We start from the raw sequence: 18720 nt of genomic DNA, 5'->3' as shown, positions 1-18720 counted from the left end.
CGTAAGGAACTCAGAAGCTCAATTACTACTTGGATGGTTGTGCCTGCGCTTTTGGACTTATGAGAACGTGTCCTACATCGTTAATGCCCACTTCACCTTGATCCCAGAGTGAACATATATAGGGCAGACCTGTATGCAGCAGCAGTGAGGAGTCAAACCCAGCTGTACCAGCAGCCTACAGCAGTGCAGCCCGGCTGAGCCCAGCCATATTCAGCCAAAGCGCAGTCAACCTTCTGACCAATGAGCATGAGAATAAATTCTTGGTGTTGTAACCCAGTGAGTTACTTTTTTCATTCATTCATTTTTTTGCTGCAATATTTTAAGTATAATCTTTGTAGTATGTCAAGTTTGTTACATGTTTAGACTTTTAAATGAAGGCTCTTTGTAAGTTTCTTTGATAACTACATCAACAATTCCAAAGTGGTAGGAAAAAATACAACATCTGTTAATGATACAAAGAAAATTTTTAACAATAGAGCTTAATCTGCAATTCTTACTCTTTTTGGAATGTATTAGATTCTTAATTTCTTATAATAAATTATCATAACTAACTGCCACTGCTTATGACACAGGGATATTCCATATGCTATACTATGTCATCAGTGTTGTCATAAAATATATTTTTTCATTATGTGTTTTCATTCTATCAGTAACTGAGAATGGAAAATTATGCTTTTGGTTTGTCCTTTCTCTAAATCTTGGCTTGTTAGAGACCAGCAGCCTGGGATATGTTCCCATGTGTGCATAGCGCAGGTAGCCGCCTTCATGCAGTGTGCAAACAGGCAGCTCAGTGGATGGCTTCACAGGGTTTGGCTAAAGGAATGATGGAGGCTGTGGCTCCTTGAGATATGTTCCTGTCCACTCTCTGAAACACTGCTGTCTCTCTCATCACACGGCTGAGTGGCCAGCCCCTGTGCAGCTCAGGCAGTCTGATGGCTTCTGCTTCTCATTTCTTCTTCATGTGTGAGTCAGTCCTTATTTTCTTCATCTACTGCTGCCTTAATTTTTTTTTTTTGTTTTTTTGGGTTTAGTTTTTTTTTCTTCTTCCTAGAGAAACTCCCAGAGATATTTTTCATAGTAGTGAGGGGCAGGATACTGTGTATGGATGATTTGCACTGGAAAGAAGTAACATTTTTGGAATATCATCTAGCATAGTTTCTTCTTTCATTCAGTTCCATAGGAATATATATTTTATCCATTATATCTAATATTTACAGTTTGAAAGGGAGAGAAAAACTACTTTGTTTTCAACTTTATTGATTAGTCTGGCCTTCCTCAACCACCCCAGCTTGATGCTATGAAGCTCCGTGGCTCTTTTGGGGAGCATTTGCATCTGTTCTGTGCCTACTTCTCATCAGCAAGGATGCTCTTCACTGCTGAGATCACTTGTACCAGTTGACTCCTCTACCTCCCCTCAGTTCTTCCAAAGAGAACTAGAATGTTCACATCGGGGCTGCTGCATTGCACAATTCCTGGGGGAATCATTCACATTGTAATGTGTTTCATTGAGGTACTCTGAGGTTTTCTATTGCTATTCCTGGAGGATGTTTTAGCCAAGTTCCCGAGACCAGACTTTTTGTATTGTATACATAAATGTTTGGAAATCTTTATGGTTCTTTTTTAAGGAATCAATCAACCTTAAAGTTTATTTTAAAGGATAGATTTATTTGGTTTTATCAGTTTTTTCATTATGCTAAAGTTCTTCACCACAAATTAATTTGAATATTTTGATTTACAAAGAATTACTTAGATATTAACTTTGAATATTGAATATTTCAATCTTGAGATTAAAGTCCTGGTTTCAGGTGGTAGGCTGTTTTTCTATATCTAGGGGGATTTTTTTTCTCCTTATATTCAGTGAAATAATGATTTGAAATACTGTTGACTTCTCTTCAGAAATTCTGGCAGACAGAAGGCAGTGGAAGAACATCTTTAAGTGATGTACCTCTGAAATCTTCCTCCTTTCAGTTGATGCTCTTCCTGTTGCATAGGCCAAAACTTTGGAGCAGTTCCTGATTCTTCCCTTTTTCTTATAACTCACATCCAATCCAACTGCAGATCTTACCTCCAATTTTCATTTAATCTCCATCCAGGTTCTTTTGTGCTTGGTTTTTGTTTTATATTGGCATCGTGGTTTGAGATCTTGTTTGGAGTAAACACTAAAAGGAAAGATAAATCTGATGGAGATGAAACTATTCCAGGCCAGAAACAAACATGGAAAGGTCCTAGTTAATTTCATAAAGCCAACACAGCATTAATACAAAGCAATAGGATCCTAAGAGCCCACATTCCCTGCACACTGCTAGAAGATGGGTTCCCCATTAGAGATTTATACCCTACGTTCTGGTGGGTACTGCGTTAGACCACCAATGCTCCCAATGGCAGAAATAGCCAATAACTTTTTTTCTTTTTAAAGATTTGATTTTTAGGGGTGCCTGGGTGGCTCAGTGGGTTAAAGCCTCTGCTTTCAGCTCAGGTCATGATCCCAGGGTCCTGGGATCGAGCCCCGCATCAGGCTCTCTGCTCGGCAGGGAGCCTGCTTCCTCCTCTCTCTCTCTGCCTGCTTCTCTGCCTACTTGTAATCTCTGTCTGTCAAATAAAATAAATAAAATCTTTAAAAGACTGTATACTTAAAAAAAAAAAAAAGATTTGATTTTTTTTTTTAAAGATTTGATTTTTAAGTAAACTCTACACCCAATGTGGGGCTCAGACTCACAACCCCAAGATCAAGAGTCACATGCCTCACTGAGTGAGCCAGCCAGGTACTCCATGTTATAATGAATGTAACTGTTGGCATGGTTTGTTACACACCATTTTGGTGACAATAGCTGAGTAATACAGAGAGTTTCATTTTTTAATTTTTTTATTAACATATAATGTATGGTTAGCCCCATGGGTTCAGGTCTGTGAATCGCCAGGTTTACACACTTCACTCACTGTAACACATACCCTCCCCAATGTCCATAACCCCACCACCCTCTCCCTACCCCCTGCCCCCCGGCAACCCTCAGTTTGTTTTGTGAGATTAAGAGCCTCTTATGATTTGTCTCCCTCCCGATCCCATCTTGTTTCATTTATTCTTTTCCTACCCCAAACCCCCCACATTGCATCTCCCCTTCCTCATATCAGGGAGATCATATGATAGTTGTCTTTCTCTGATTATTTCGCTCAGCATAATACCCTCTAGTTCCATCCACATCATTGCAAATGGCAAGATTTCATTTCTTTTGATGGCTGCATAGTATTCCATTGTGTGTGTGTGTGTGTGTGTGTGTGTGTGTGTGTGTGTGTGTGTATACCACATCTTCTTTATCCATTCATCTGTTGATGGACATCTAGGCTCTTTCCATAGTTTGGCTATTGTGGACATTGCTGCTCTAAACATCCGGGTGCACGTGCCCCTTCAGATCACTACATTTGTATCTTTAGGGTAAATACCCAGTAGTGCAATTGCTGGGTCATAGGGTAGCTCTCATTTTTTTTTCTTTTTAAATGTGCCACATGTGGGAAAAAAAGAGTTGACTTGTATTTCTTCAGAAAGCCTTCCTAGGATCAACAAGCAGCAGTTGGAGCAGGGCTTGTCTTTGGCACTATTGACATTTGGGGTCAGGTAATTCTTTGTTGGCAGGAGATGGAGGGGTGTTTTGTGTAGTGTAGGGTATTTGACAGCATCCCTGGTCTCTTTTAGATGCCATAAGTACCCCACCCCCAGTTGTGGCAACCAAAAATGTCTACAGATATTCACAAATGCTCTCTGGGGGCAAAATTGCCTCACTTATGAATCATTGAGTTAGAAGGCAGATTTGGGTTCAGTTTGAGAAGGAACTTTCCCACAATGACTGCTGTAATCAAGTAAACTTCTAAACTGGATTTGAAGTGGATCCCGTGGGATTTACTTTTTCATTGCATAGGGATTAGATCAGAAACCATTTAATAGGCCTCCCAGTGCTGACTCTCCACACTGATGAACTAATCTGAAGAGAGAATTTCATCATTCCTTAACATATGCTGGGGAGACTTTAAACAAAATCACATTTTTGGCACATTCATGTTCAGCTCATGAACATACTTTAGAAGCAATTTCATAAATATGAGATGATAAATGCTATTTACACACCAGTAATTATTCAGATTGCTTTCAGAACACCTTCTTTATGATCTGACTGGTATTTAAAAGACAGTATTACACCTTTCTTATTGCTATGTAGTATGAGATGGTTTTCAAGATGTCTTTTTTAAATCTTGGAGAATGTTATTTGACTAGTATTATATATACTTCTACATTATAATAACAAAGTCACAAAATTGTCATGCTTTTTAAAGCAAAATTTTTAAGTTAAATCCCTGTTATGGGAAAGGCATTGTCAAAAATATTTAGTTCTGTGGTTTGGCTTCTGCTTGAGCTAGGTCATTGGAGATCCCTTAAGAATCCAGAGTTTCTATAACCAAGAGGTATGGAGGAGAGTCCTTCACTGCCTTGATACCCCAGACTCTTCTCAGAAAAAGAAGCCAGAAGCTCATTAGTAATCATATCCTGTCTCTAGGCGGTTGAGGCTAACCGTTGGCTTTGCAAAGTCTTCCTCTGCCTGTTGCAACTACCATCTACAGCCACCCTTGACTCTCTCTGGCATAGTTAGAGATTCTATAAAGTTGTCAGAGGAAGCCAGGTGATAGTTTCTGTACTGGTAAGATCCGGTGTTAGAATCAGTAGCTGTCTTAGGCCGTTATTTTGCAAGGACAGAAAAGTAAATATTAGGAATAAGGGAGAGAGGGACAAGCATGAAAATGACAATGTTTATCGGTCTGTGTGTTAAAACATTTGGGGTATATTCAAGGGGAAAAGAACCAAATCATAAATGTAGGCTCTTTTTTTTTTTAAAGACTTATTTATTTGATATTTGAGAGAGAGAAAGCAGGAGTGAGAGGGGCAGAAGGGGAGGGAGATTGAATCGTAACTGCAGACTCCCTGCTGAGTGCAGAGGCCAATATGGGGCTGTATCCCAGGACTCTGATTCCAGGAATCTGAATTTGAAATCAAGAGTCGGATACTCAACTGACTGAGCCACACAGGCGCTCCTAACTATAGCTCCTTAAAGATAACTCTGAAACATTTTGCTTAGAAATAGGTTAAAATAAAACATTCTTTACCAAGAGGATTTGACTTAAAAGATTGTTAGAAGTTCATTATCAAACTGGCACTACAATTTCACAAACAGATGTACAATACTTGTTAGAATCGTTCAGATTTCTTTCTTTTTTTTTTTTCTGTTCAGATTTCTTTGTTAACTCCCTTCCGCCCTCCTTCCTTCTCTTCCTGTCCTTCCTCCCTCATTCCCTCCCTTCCCTTCCTCCTTCCCTCCCTCCCCTCCTTTCTTTCTTGTCTTTCTTTCTCCCTTTCTCTCTTTCATTCTTTCTTCTCTTTTAGAGAGAGCACCTGGGGTGAGGGAGAGAGAATCTTTTATTTTTTTAAGTTTTTTTTTTTTTAGATTTATTTATTTGACAGAGATGAGATCACAAGCAGGCAGAGAGGCAGGCAGAGAGAGAGGGAGAGGGAGGCAGACTCCCTGCTGAGCTGAGAGCCTGATGTGGGACTCGATCCCAGGACCCTGAGATCATGACCTGAGTTGAAGACAGCGGCTTAACCCACTGAGCCACCCAGGTGCCCCAGGGAGAGAGAATCTTAAGCAGGCCCCACATGCACAGAGCCTGTCACAGAGCTCAATCCCACAACCCTGAGATCATGACCTGAGCTGAAATCAAGTCAAACGTTTAACTGACTGAGCCCCTAGGCAACCCAGATTTGTTCAGATTTCTGATTAATATTCCAAAACACTAGAAATTAGGGAAGCTCCTTTTATTTATCTGAATTATAAATGAATTGTGATTTTTTATAATTAATTTTGAGAGGGTTTTTTCTATTTTTACAAATATTAGAACAAAGCAAATTTTATAGAGTTAGATTTACTGAAGGACTTTTAGAATTTTATAGTTAGGAACATGAAATGAGAAAGTTTTAGTAATTAAAAGATAGTTTCAGAGATACTATTAGCAAATCTTCATTTCTAATTGGAATTAATTCCATTTACTAGAGAAAAGTAACAAAATTATATGTACCTCTAGCTCCTGTATGTGGTGGAATAGATCTTCAGGTCTCTGTTTCTGTTGGACCTCTGATCAGTTGCAGAGGGAATAAAGAATGAATCCTAATATTCTAAATGGCATGTTGTAGTAGTAAAGTCTCATGACAATATGGCAGCCAGCCAGAAATTAATGCCAGCAGAATAAATAATCAGTCAAGTAAGAACTTACAGTGTTTCAACAAATGTCTGGGAGATCCCCTTTGGATACTGCGTTAATAAAACAGTAAACTGAAAGGATGAGGCAGAGTTCCATGAGATTGTGTTTTGTGCACGGTGATAGCCCCAGTGCCCCAAAGAGTGTCTATCATAGTGGACACCAAATAAGTACTTGTTGTATGCAATAAGGAAAGAGAGGAGGAAGAAAATAAATATAAAAGTAACACAAGGTCGGAGAAAGAAATAATCTGTAAGAGTGAAGAAGAGTGCATTTTTAAACAATGCACACTACCCACACTACTACTACTGCTCTGCCTCATTTTCCCGCCTGACGGTACAGCTCACTAAAGGCCCTGCCATACTCATCTTTGAATCCAGAGACTGTGGCACATAGTAATAGTATTTATTGAAAAGCTGAGGTTTACAAAACACTGTTCTTCCCTGTAACTGCCCTTGGAGGTATTATTGTCCCTGTTTTAGAAATAAAGGAAACAGAAGGTGAAGGAGGTTACATAGTTTGCCCAAAGCCACACTGTGGAGCCTGCATTCCATCTCGAGATTGTGTAACTCCCGAGCCCTAGTACAAAATCTTCAGGCCAGACTATCCAGGTGCTCAGCAAATGTGTGCTGAGGGTTCTTAAAAAAGTGAAGAGTAGGTGTCAGAAAGAACTCACTAAGGAGATGGCATTAAGCTAGATCTTAAAGTAAGATTTGGATGTCGTGAGATGGCAGGGGGATGATGAGTATTCAGGCAAAAGGACAGTCAGTTAAAAAAATAAGTAAAAGCACAGAGACATAGAGTATAAGATTTCTGGCTTTCTGCCATGTAGGCTGTATTTGAAGATTAGTTAAGAATAATAATTTGGTTCTAGGTTATAGAGGGCCTTGGATGGTAATCTGAGACATTTGGACTTTACTTTGGATACAGTATCAAGTCATCCAAAATGTTTTTTAGCAGGAAGGTGCCTTAGGTCATTTGAATTTTAGTCTACCCTCATCCCAAAGTTATATATTTTAAAATCCCTCCTCTACTTGAAGTATTTACCCCCACTGACTGAAATGATGGCACTCTGTCACTAGATAGAACAGCTCGCTTTCCTCCAATCAGAGTAGTTATGTCCTTTTAATATTGTTTTTGTATGTTTTTGACTTTGTATAAATAATGGGCATCTTCCCACAATATGGTTTTTCCCCCCCTCAGCATTATATTCTTGAGATCATTTGTATTATAGATCATATAGTATACCATTGTGTGAATACACCACAAGTCATCCATTCTTGGTAATGATGAAAATTTTTTGTTATTACAAACAATGCTGATGTAAATATTCTTGTATATATCTAGTTGTGCAAATATGCTAGTTTTTTCAGAGCAGTAGTTCTCAAATTTGACTACTTTGGAATCACTCGCAGGGCTGTTTAAACACTAGTTGTTAAGCTCATTGTTTTATTCAGGAGGTCTGGGGTGGGTCCCGAGAATTTGCATTCCTAACAAGTTCTCAGGTACTAGTGATCTTTTGATCTAAGAACCAATTTCTTCAGAGTATAGATCTAGCTGTGGAATTGCTAGAATGAAATAGAGAATACATATTCTCAACTTTACTGGGTAATGCTAGATTGTTTTCCTACCTGCAGTGTGAAAGAGAATTGTCAGACTTGAATTTTTGCCAGATTGGTGGGTGTTAATTGTATCTTAATATGTGACTGAAAAGGAAAATTGATATGCCCTTTTTTTCATATTAAAGCTTTCAGAATATGCGGAACTTGCCCATTTTAAATGTTTCCAGGGTAGGGCGCCTGGGTGGCTCAGTGGGTTAAGCCGCTGCCTTCGGCTCAAGTCATGATCTCAGGGTCCTGGGATCGAGTCCCACATCGGGCTCTCTACTCAGCAGGGAGCCTGCTTCCCTTCCTCTCTCTCTGCCTGCCTCTCTGCCTACTTGTGATCTCTGTCAAATAAATAAATAAAATCTTTAAAAAAAATAAAATAAATGTTTCCAGTGTAGAAGAGACATATGCGCGTGCGCGCACACACACACACACACACACACACACACACACTATTCCACAGAAAAACCTGGTTGTGGTGATCAGATTCAGTTTGGGTTGCCTAAGAAGGATCTAAGATAATTATTGTAATTTTTTAATATTTGTATACTTCCATTGGCTTTTTTTTTTTTTTTTAAGGAAAGAACACAGGAGAAATTTCACTTTGGTGAGAAGATTTGTTTAAATTGAAGATAATCCATTTAATTCAGGAAAGTGCAGAAGGCTAATTTGGAAAGATTTGACTAGATACTATGCTAGTTTTATTCTCTTCCTCAGCGAAACTTCTTGGAAGTCAGTCCAAGCTGCCTTTGGTTTAACAGGTTCACATTCTCGATGACAAGCTGCTGCAGAGCTGACCCTGTGTTCAGAAATGTTGCTTTCCAAGTTTCTATTTGAGCAAATGTGTGTCAGTGTCCTGGTTCTGGCAGGTGGTGTTTGAACTCTCACAGTGGTATGGTGTACCGCAAGAGCTTGTGTATCATGAGCAGGTGGTCAGTGGGCTTTGGTATCTGTTGTCTGTATGACTGGACATTAATGGATGACTATCTTTCAGCTTTCATGACGCTGGTTATCATATTGCTGCACGTGTTCTGGGGTATCATATTTTTTGATGGCTGTGAGAAGAAAAAGTGGTCTGCCCTTCTTGTAGTTCTGCTGACACATCTGCTGGTGTCTGCCCTGGTGAGTATTGCCACTGTCCTCACATTGTTTTTTGGAACTCAAGTCCCCATATCTAAAATGATAGGTTCTACACTAAATGAAATACAAACTCAATGTCAAATGAAGAAATTCCAAAAAGTTGGTGACTGAATGAATGAGTGAAAGGTAGATAAATAAATCATCTGTCTTCCTACAGAAAGAAGCAACTATTAATTTGTTGGTTGATTTCATTAAAATTTCTTTCTTTGTATCTTTCTTTTATGGGTATAGTCAAACCTGAAGTAGTCTTGTATTATGCTTATGTTAGGTAACACATCTTGAACAATTTCCATGATATTATAAACCCTTTTAAATTTTAATAGCCTTATATTATTATATAAAAATTATATTACAGTTTGCTTAACTGATTGATCGTATATTTTTCTACTTTTGCTTCTTATAATGCTATCTTGAACATCTTTGTACATGGAAATTTTTCAATATGATATTTAGCTTCCAAGGAATGAAAATATTAAATGGTATGAGTATTTTTGAAGTCCTTGATGTCCATTGCTAAAATACTCTCCACAAAGGTTGTACCATTTTTGCTCATTCTGATCAATAACAGGAGTGCCCAGTTACTCCCTCCACAGTAAAATTATGCCAGTTTCCTAAATAAAATTTAAAAAGAAAGCTTGACTAGATATGCTTTTTAAGAACTATTTAATGCTTTGGGTCTGACTTTTATTGTAATTTGTCATATATTTATATCAGAATTATCCCCACCAATGCCTTGTCCAGACCCTTATGATTTCTCACTTCAAAGTATTGAAAAGGTTCTTTCTGGTGGTGTCCTGCCTCATGTTTCTCTCTTCTCCATCCATTTAGAATTTATATCAGGTTTTCTCATACTGGGCTCCTTGACATCTGATCCATCTAAAGTGCCATCTTACAGGGGTGCCTGGCTGGCTCAGTTAGCAGAGCATGTGACTCTTGATCTCAGGATCATGAGTTGGAGTCTCACTCTGGGCACAGAGATTACTTAAAAGATTAGATAGATAAATAGAAAGAAAGGAAGGAAGAAATGCAGTCTCACTGCTTCCCCTACCTAAAACTTTTCAGTGGTACAGAATGTTAAATTTACCTTTGATTGATGGCAACTGTGTGAAGCCAAGACTTCATTGGAAAAAAGACTAGAAAGAGACTGCATTAAAATATTAACAGTGTTCCTCCCTGAGTGGATTCTTTTTTTCTTGTTTTTGGCATGTTCCAAATTTTCTATGATGTATACTTTTATAATCAGAAAGGAAATTACATGAAAAAGCAAATGTCCTTTTTATAGATCCAATTGGCTATTGATTCATTTAACAAATATTTACTGAGTGCCTTCTGTGTTCCAGGCACTGGTCAAGGTAAACAAAGCAGTTTAGTGAACAAAGCAAAGATCTGTTTTTACAGTTTAGTGGGGAGAGAGAGGCTTTAAGCAGTAGGCATAATAAATTTTATAGTGATAGGTGCTGTGGCCAGTAGCACAGGCCAAAAGGAATCCAGTGTGAAGGGAGGCAGGAGATGTCAAATTTTTGAATTAGATGGTCAGAGTAGGCTTCATTGTGAAGGTGACATTTAAGAAAGAAGGGAAGAAGATGGTCATGTAGCTCTCTGGAGAAAGAACATCTTGGACTGCACAGCCAGTAGCAAAGTCCTAAGATCAAAGAACTTGCTTGGCATATATTTTGGAAGTGAGGGTGGCCAGAGCAGAGTGAGCCAGGGGAAAGTTAGTAGGAGATACTGTCACAGAGTTGAAGGTGGGAGAGAAGTAGAGGTTGGAAGTGAGAACCACATCTAGACATTTACTTTCAGTGAAATGGAAGTCAGCGTAGGGTGTTTAAGGAGAGGGACATGATTTTAAAAGGATCACTTTGCTGTGTTAAGAGTAAACTGTAGCAGGGGAAAAGATTACAGTCATCAAGAGGAGGATGGTGATAATTTGGGTGAAATAGCAATGGATATAATGAGAAATGATCAGATTGAGGACATATATTTGAAAGTAGAGCCAACAATATTTCCTGACAGACTGGATAAGGCACAGGAGAGAAAGAAGAGGAGCGAGCCAAGGGTGCCTCCAAGGTTTTGGCCTGGGCCCTAAGAAGGATGGAGTTACCGTCAGTTGGGATGAGGAAGCTTGTGAGGGGAGATTAGGAGTTTATTTGGGCACATTATTAATGTAATAGAAATGCCTATTGGACATCCAAATGGAAATGTTTGTTAGGTAGTTGGATGAAAATGTCTGGAGTTTGGGAGGACAACCCAGGGCAGAAAAAGTGATTACAAGGAGTAGGTTCAAGCAGACAAGAAAAGAGGCCCAAGGACTGAGCCCTGGGATACTCCCACCTGGGGAGTGCTGGGGAAAGAGGAGCCAGCAAAGGAAACTGAGAAGGAGCCGCTAGTGAGACTGGAGGAAAACCAGGAGCCAGGTGTCCTGGGAGCCAGATGTATTGAGGTAAAAATGATCAGCTATAGCACATGCCTGTGGAATAAAACCCAGACTTCTTTGTTTGACCCAAGCCTCTTTTCATCCATACTGGTGCAAAACTTACCTGTTGCTGCTCCCCACAGTTCACATCATGTACTCCATTGAAACTGATGCGTTGTGGCTACCCAACAGCATGCCTTGTGCATGCTGTTTTATCTGCAGTGACTTATCTCCGCTTAACCCAAGTCAGTTTGGAAAAGTGCTAGTTCAGTGTGAAGCCTCCCTGGCAAAGGTGCATGTTCCAGACTCAGCACAGTCACTAGACCTTAATACATAGCTGTGTTATAACACATCCTCAGAGAGTGTTGTTATCTTTAATATAGTTCTTATATCTCTTCAACTAGAGTTCGATCATCAAGGATGGGACCTTATCTTATCAATCTTTTTCTTCAATCCAATAAATGTTGAATGTTGAATAGTTGATACTTTCTCTAATGATTAAAAGAACCCAGGAAAATAAGCTAAAATAAGAACAACCTAGGAAATTTGAAAGATGATATACCAAAATGTTAACAGTGGTTATCTCTGAATAGCAGGTTTCAGAGAATGTTTAAGTAATTGTTTTATTTAAATACACCTACAGAAAAGTATATAGATCAGAAGCATCCATCTTGATGAATGTAACCCATGTAACTTGAACCCAAATGAAAACAAAAACATTATCAGCTTTCACGAACCTCCCACCACGGTCCTGACTTCTAACGTGCAGCTTGTCTTGCTTTTGGTATTTTATATAAACAGAACCATTTAGTCTTTGCTCTTGTGTCTGACTCCTTTCATCAACATCATGTTTGTGAGATTCATCTGTATGTATAGCTAGCTATTAGTTGTTCATTTTTTACAGTATAGTATTCTACTTTGTAACTGTACCTTTATCCATTCTACAGCAGAAATGGTGTCTCCAGGTTCTAACTGTTATGAATAGTAATGCTTTGAGCATTGTACTATATGTCTCTTTTGAATGTATGTACACATTTCTTTTGCATATATGTGATATATGCCTAGGAATGGAATTGCTGGTCATGCGGTGTATATATGTCAACTGTTCATACCACCCAGTTTTTCAGAGACATTGTATCAATTTACATCTGCACCATTAATTTGTGAGTGGCAGTTCCTCACCCTCATCACCAACAGTTAGTATGTCAATCTATCTATTGTTACACATCCTGCTGGGTGTATCTTAGTATCACATTGTGGTTTTATTTTATTTTTTTTTTTTTTAAAGATTTTATTTATTTGAGACAGAGAGAGCACACATGATGGATGGTCAGGGGCAGAGGGAGAAGCAGACTCCCTGCTGAGCAGGGAGCCCAATGTCGGACTCGATTCCCCATCTCCGGGATCATGACCTGAGCCAAAGGCAGTCGCTTAACCAACTGAGCCACCCACGTGCCTGCACATTGTCGTTTTACTTTGCATTTCCCTAATGATTATTGAGATTATCCATGTCTTCATATATTTATTGGCCATTTGGATAATTCTTTTGTGAAGTGCCTGTTCAAATCTTTTGCCTATAATCCTATTGGATTGTCTTTTTGATTTCTGTGAGTTCTTTCTGTATTCTCTAAAAAAGGTCTTTGTCAGATGTACCTATTGTAAATAGCTTCTCCTATTGTGTGGTTTAACTTTACATACTCTTTATGTTGTCTTTTTTATGAACAAAAATTCTTTATTTTGATGTAGTTTAATCAATTTTGCTTTATCATTTATAGTTTTTGTTTTCTGTTCAATGAATATTAACCTATCTGAATTTCAATTTTAAAATTTACTCATTTGTGTATTTTAATTTTCTACAACAGTCACATATTGCTTCGGTAATTGTTTAAAGAAGAAAAAATTTTAAAGAAACTAAAGAGAAATACAAAAGAACTTAGCACCCTATAAAGTAAGTTAAAATTCAGTGGATTTCCAAAGAATCCAGAAAGTGCTCAGTGCCTGCCTCAATGTGCTCAATGTCCACAGATGCCTCTTGAGAAAAGCACTTTTTCTGCATAAGGTGCCATCTCTGCTAAAATCAGCCCATTTTCCTAGTCAGAACTGATAGGCAGGGTTGATATCTTAACCAGGAGCATGTGCAGGTAGGGTGAGGGTAAGAACAGTGATGAGCCATGGAAGCACTCCCCTTGAAGGCTTTTATAGGCAGAGGTCTGTGGTGGCAGGTTGACCCATTTAGTTCCTCTCCTTTGTTAAGTGTAAGTTCTGGACTAGTTGGGAACCCATCTCCCCACCTTACTCTGGCCTAGGAAAGGAAGTATTTCTCCTTCTCTCTAAGGCCAGTCCCTCTACCTGGGCTGTACATCCAGTTCTTTCCCACAAGGACCTCACTCTGATTGTGTCCTTGATCCAACATCACCAGGTTTCCTTCTCGTCATTAGCACATAGATGTATTTTAAAACTCTCCACTATTGCCTTTCCTCCATCTAGCCATCATTCCCTTTTTTTCTGTTCCCCATCACAGCAAAATTTCTCAGAGTTACCTCCACTAATTTTGTCTCCACTTCTTCACCTCTCATACTTCTAGTCCAGTCTTGGTTCTGCTCAACCACCCTTCTAAAATTACACTTGTCAAGATCAAAGGAAATCTCCATTTCTCGAAAACACATTGGGGTTTTTGTTTTCATCTCAGCAGCCTTTAAAAGAGTTGACCACTCTCTCTGTGAAACATGTTCCTCTTTTGACTTCTATAACACATGTCCTGCTTTTCCTCTTACCTCACTGTTTGCTCTTCTCAGACCCCTTTGCTGACTCTTTTTCAGTTAAGAGTCAAGAGAATAGAATGTTGTCGATACTTTTAATTTGCTTCTGCGATACTGAACAGCACAAAAAATTTATAAATGTTCTCATGGCTTTGTCCTGACTTCTCCTTTCCCGTCTCTCTGTAATAGCTCCCTGGGTAACTGCATTCAGAATCATGGCATTACATACTGTATGCCTATGGTCTGTGCTTCTAGCACGAGTCTCTTTCTTTCCCAGCACAAGTCTCTCCTCACAGGCCCATATTCGTATGCCTAATGCTTTCCTGACGTCTGTCCTTTGAAATCTCATAGGCATGTTACTCTTAGCTTATCCTCATTGGACTTGATTCTCACCCATCACTCTAAGCGTCGTCTTTCCCCAAGTCTTTGTCATCCCATTAAGTAGCACTACCGTTTACCAAAAGCCACAAACATGGAAGCCACTTTGGCCTCTCTCTTTCCCTCACATTCCTTCCATCAGCAAGTCCTGTCTGTTCACATCACCCACTCTCTCCATCTCTACTACCACCACCCTGATCTAAGTCACCATCCTATACTCTCCTCAACCAGTGTAAAATCTTCTTCTTCTTCTTTATTATTATTAATATATAACGTATTATTTGTTTCAGGGGTATAGGTCTGTGATTCATCAGTCTTACACAATACCCAGCTCTCACCACAACACATACCCTCCCCACTGTCCATCACCCAGCCGCTCTATCCCTCGGACCGCCTTCCACTCCATCAGCCCTCAGTTAGGTTCCTGAGATTAAGAGTCTCTTACGGTTGTCAGTGCACAGCCTTCTTAATGAGTCTCCCTGCTTTCCCAGTTGCCTCCTTTAATCCATTTTGTGCAGTTTTAAACATCTAAATCAAGTCACTCAGCAACCCTACCTTGACCTCTTCTGTGACACCCCCACCCATTGCACTGGGGATGAAGTCCACACCCCTTACCAACATGCTGCATAACTGGTTCCTGCCTTCCTCTCTTAACCTCATCTCATGTGCTGCCCCTCCATCTCTACACATGACTAATATCACTCTTTCTAGGTTCTCAGCTGCACCAAGCTCTTTGCCCTCCTGTGGTTCTCACCTTCACTCTACACAAGGCTGGCTCTCTCCAACTATATGTCAGTTTAAATGCCACTTACTCAGGACTACCCCTGAGCAACCTGAGTAGACCACCTTGTTCTTATCTAGCACCATCATGATTATAATTATTCTGTCTAGCATTCATCATAATGTGTATTTGATTCATGTATTTGCTGTTGCATTCCTTACTTGTTTCTTTTACTAGCATATAAGCTCCATTAGGATAGATACTCTGGTCTTCAGTGTTACATAGCATAATACCTCTTGGTACACCTTCAGAGTTTTTAAAGTGAACTTTTGGAACCCTCTTCAGCTGTGCAGGTGAAAAAGAGATGCTGTTCGCTTGAATACTAAGGATTCATCCTGAAGTAACTTGGACTTGTCTTACTTTCTTGAAAATTAAGAGCTGGTTAACACAGAAATTGTTATGAACTGGGGCCAGGTTGTATAACATATATCTTCTATTGGGTCTTCCATTTGATTCTGACTTCTAGTTACCCTCTAGCCTTGACATTTAAATATAGTGAAGCACACATCTATGGGCTAGTGTCTGTTGACAAGGTTAGTTCTGTGTGTCTTTGTGGTACTCAGTGTGTCACATACATCATTTGTTTGGTGAAACACAGCCCAGCTATTGAAAGTATCCTATATTTTCCTTACTCTTTAGTTACTCTACATGCTTAATGAGCTTACTGTTATTATACAAGCTGATTTTTTTTTTTTTTTTGCAGACCTTCGTAAGTCCTCATTATGGAATAAATCTGGTATCCACATATTTAATCATGGTACTCATGGGCATCTGGGCATTCTTTGTTGCCGGAGGCAGCTGCCGAAGCCTGAAGCTCTGCCTTCTCTGCCAAGACAAGGACTTCCTCCTTTTCAACCAGCGCTCCAGATAACCTCTGAGAACCGGCACGTGTCAAACAGTAAGCTGCATCTTTAGAGGAAGCACAACTGTGCCTTTTTCTAAAAATTCCTTTTCCTGGTGGTATTTAGAAAAAACAAAACCATCTAGATAAAATATGACGTTCATGCCACACCTCTCTGAAAGGGATACATTAGTGAGTGTGCATGTTCCGGCCACACATTAGACTGTCACCTGGGGAAGCAACGAATACTGGTACCTGGGCTCCACCTTCCACATTTAATTGGTCTGGGCATTCGGTAATTTTTAAGATTTTATTTATTTGAGAAGAGGGAGAGGGACAGGCAGACTCTGCGCTGAGCGTGGAGCCTGACGTGGGGCTCAGTCTCAGGACCCTGAGATCCTGACCTGAGCTGAAACTAAAAGTCCGACGCCAAACCGACTGAGCCACCCAGGTGCCTCTGGGCATTTGGTAATTTTTAAAAGCTTCCCAGATGACTCTGAAATGCAGCCAATTTAAGAACCATCGGTGTCCAAATAGGAACTTCCTGAGAACACCGTAAATGTCAGGTGTTCAGCTGTCTCTCAACTCAGCTTGTGCTGAGCAGGTAAATCTTTGAATGTCAAATCCTGCTTGGTGTTTGTCTTTTTAAGTCATGAAGTCACAAAAGGCTAAAGGGCTTTCATCCCTATTAACTGTTTTCGTGTTCTTTACTAGCACCCAATTTTATGAGAACATGGCAGGTTGTGCTTCTACATGCAATAGTAAATCGCACGGACTTTCTATGATGATTTAGTTAGAGTAAGCTATTGATTAACAAGCTGCATTTTTTCTGTAGTTTTTACTCTGGATTTTGCTTTTTGAGACAATTACATTATTTTTGAGCATTGATTCAGTTTGTTTAACCAAAAACCAATTATTTTCTGATTCCTGGGTAGGTATTATAAACCAGGAATTTTTGTGCAACTTCTGTAAGTCTTTCCTGGGTTTAAGGCTTTTCACAAGCTCTGTCCCAATACAGTGTTTACCAGCCGAGTGTGGATAGCAGGGCAGGTTGAGGTGAAGCCTGTTCTATCTCTGAGCAGTTCTGCCGATTGCTGAGTGATGTGCCCTGGGACAGACTTCACTAGAGCGGTGAAAGAATCAGAAGCATGAGGAAAACAAGCCCGTAGAGTGACGTTGACACTTTTAATTTGCTCTTGTGGTACTAGCCAGCACTCCCCACCCCCCGCCAACAAGTGATATAGTGTAAAATTGGAAATGTCTGAAACTGCCAAATTCGTGCTTTTACAAAATCCATATAATCTTTAGATTTAGCAAATGTCTCTGGGCTTTAGTAGCAGATATAACCTTCCCTTTATAGGAATACCCAACGCATTTGTTCAGCTTCTAGGCAACCCTTTTGATTTCCTTTATAAAGAGGAAATGCCAATGAATTGTGCCTTTACTAACTAGAAATTGTTCCCCATTGATGGCTCTTAGAGAACGGATGGTGCGACATGAAAATTCCCTACACATTTAGGTGATAAGCTCAGTGGATCCCACATGTACAGTAGAACATCCAGAAGAAATAGGAGCAGCAATGAGAGGGCTCACCAGTGCCATGACAGATGGAAGAACTTCACACTACAGTGGTGGAGAGGAATAATGAACATGTTTAAAATGGAAAGGTGGCCAGTATTTTCGGCTAGCCGCACATCATTTCAGGGGCCTGAACCTCTCACCTGAACTAGACCTTTATCTGTGAAATCCCTTCCCATGGTTAAATAACTAGAATTGCTTAATCTAGTGATTCAAGAGAAATAGGATTTCCAGCAAGGCTGTAAATAGTCCTTAGCAATTATAGTTACTCTCCTAAAGTTTACTTCACAACACTGATACCAATGCTTCCACCAGAGTTTGTGGTTTTCTACCATTATACAAAATTTTCCTTAGACTAGAAGAGTCATAGAAAGAGTCAAGGACAAAGAGACAGACGAGTGAAATTTACTGTGCAGGGGAGCGAGATACCTGTGGAACTAGGCTGTATTCCTGTCGGAACGTGGTGTTCTTTGGTGGACAAAACAAGAAAAATATATAGTTGGTTATCACTGTTGACATACAAATCTCTTAAATGGATAGTCTGATAAAATATTTGATCTGTAAAGTACTAAAAAATATGAGAATATTAATATTACTCATTACTACTATCTGAGGATGTCCTCTGTACTTAAGTAAAGAAGCTGGGATACTGTAAAATCTCATTTATAAAAACTTAGGGCAAGAGGAAATTTTTCTTTTGGTGAGACTCTTGTCTGAGGAAATTATTTAATAATCTTTGACTCCCTATACATAAAGGAACTTTGTACTGCTGATTTCTGTTAAAATGTGAGCATTGCCATAGTCAGTTTAGGCACTGTTTTTACAGATAGCCCTGCTTTGCCTGATGCCAATGATGCCCAGAAGGAGAGTATAGTTTTCTTCTGTTGCTGTGTATAAACTGAGATGCCTTTTTTTTTCCCCTTTGCATT

The 18720-nt window shown here is 39.5% G+C and overlaps 1 protein-coding gene across 3 annotated transcripts in view; it reads left to right on the top strand.

Moving 5' to 3' along the window:
• The window catches only part of APH1B (aph-1 homolog B, gamma-secretase subunit), a 39241-nt gene extending 20824 nt beyond the window's left edge, over positions 1-18417 (top strand). The window contains exons 5-7 of one of the 3 annotated variants that reach the window (XM_032864772.1): positions 8896-9023; positions 16076-16270; positions 18208-18417. In XM_032864772.1, the coding sequence (XP_032720663.1) occupies positions 8896-9023; positions 16076-16243 (296 nt within the window). In that variant the 3' untranslated portion in view covers positions 16244-16270; positions 18208-18417. Of the gene's footprint in view, positions 1-8895; positions 9024-16075; positions 16539-18207 lie in introns of those variants that run through there. The other 2 variants (XM_032864773.1, XM_032864771.1) reach the window with 2 other exon arrangements.
• Positions 18418-18720: the final 303 nt, after the last annotated feature.

This window comes from Lontra canadensis, unplaced genomic scaffold, assembly GCF_010015895.1.
Source record: "Lontra canadensis isolate GAN:19392208 unplaced genomic scaffold, GSC_riverotter_1.0 scaffold28, whole genome shotgun sequence".
Classification (NCBI taxonomy): Eukaryota; Metazoa; Chordata; class Mammalia; order Carnivora; family Mustelidae; genus Lontra; species Lontra canadensis.
The sequence above is the reverse complement of the archived record's forward strand: the minus strand, read 5'-3'. Positions and strand labels throughout refer to the sequence as shown.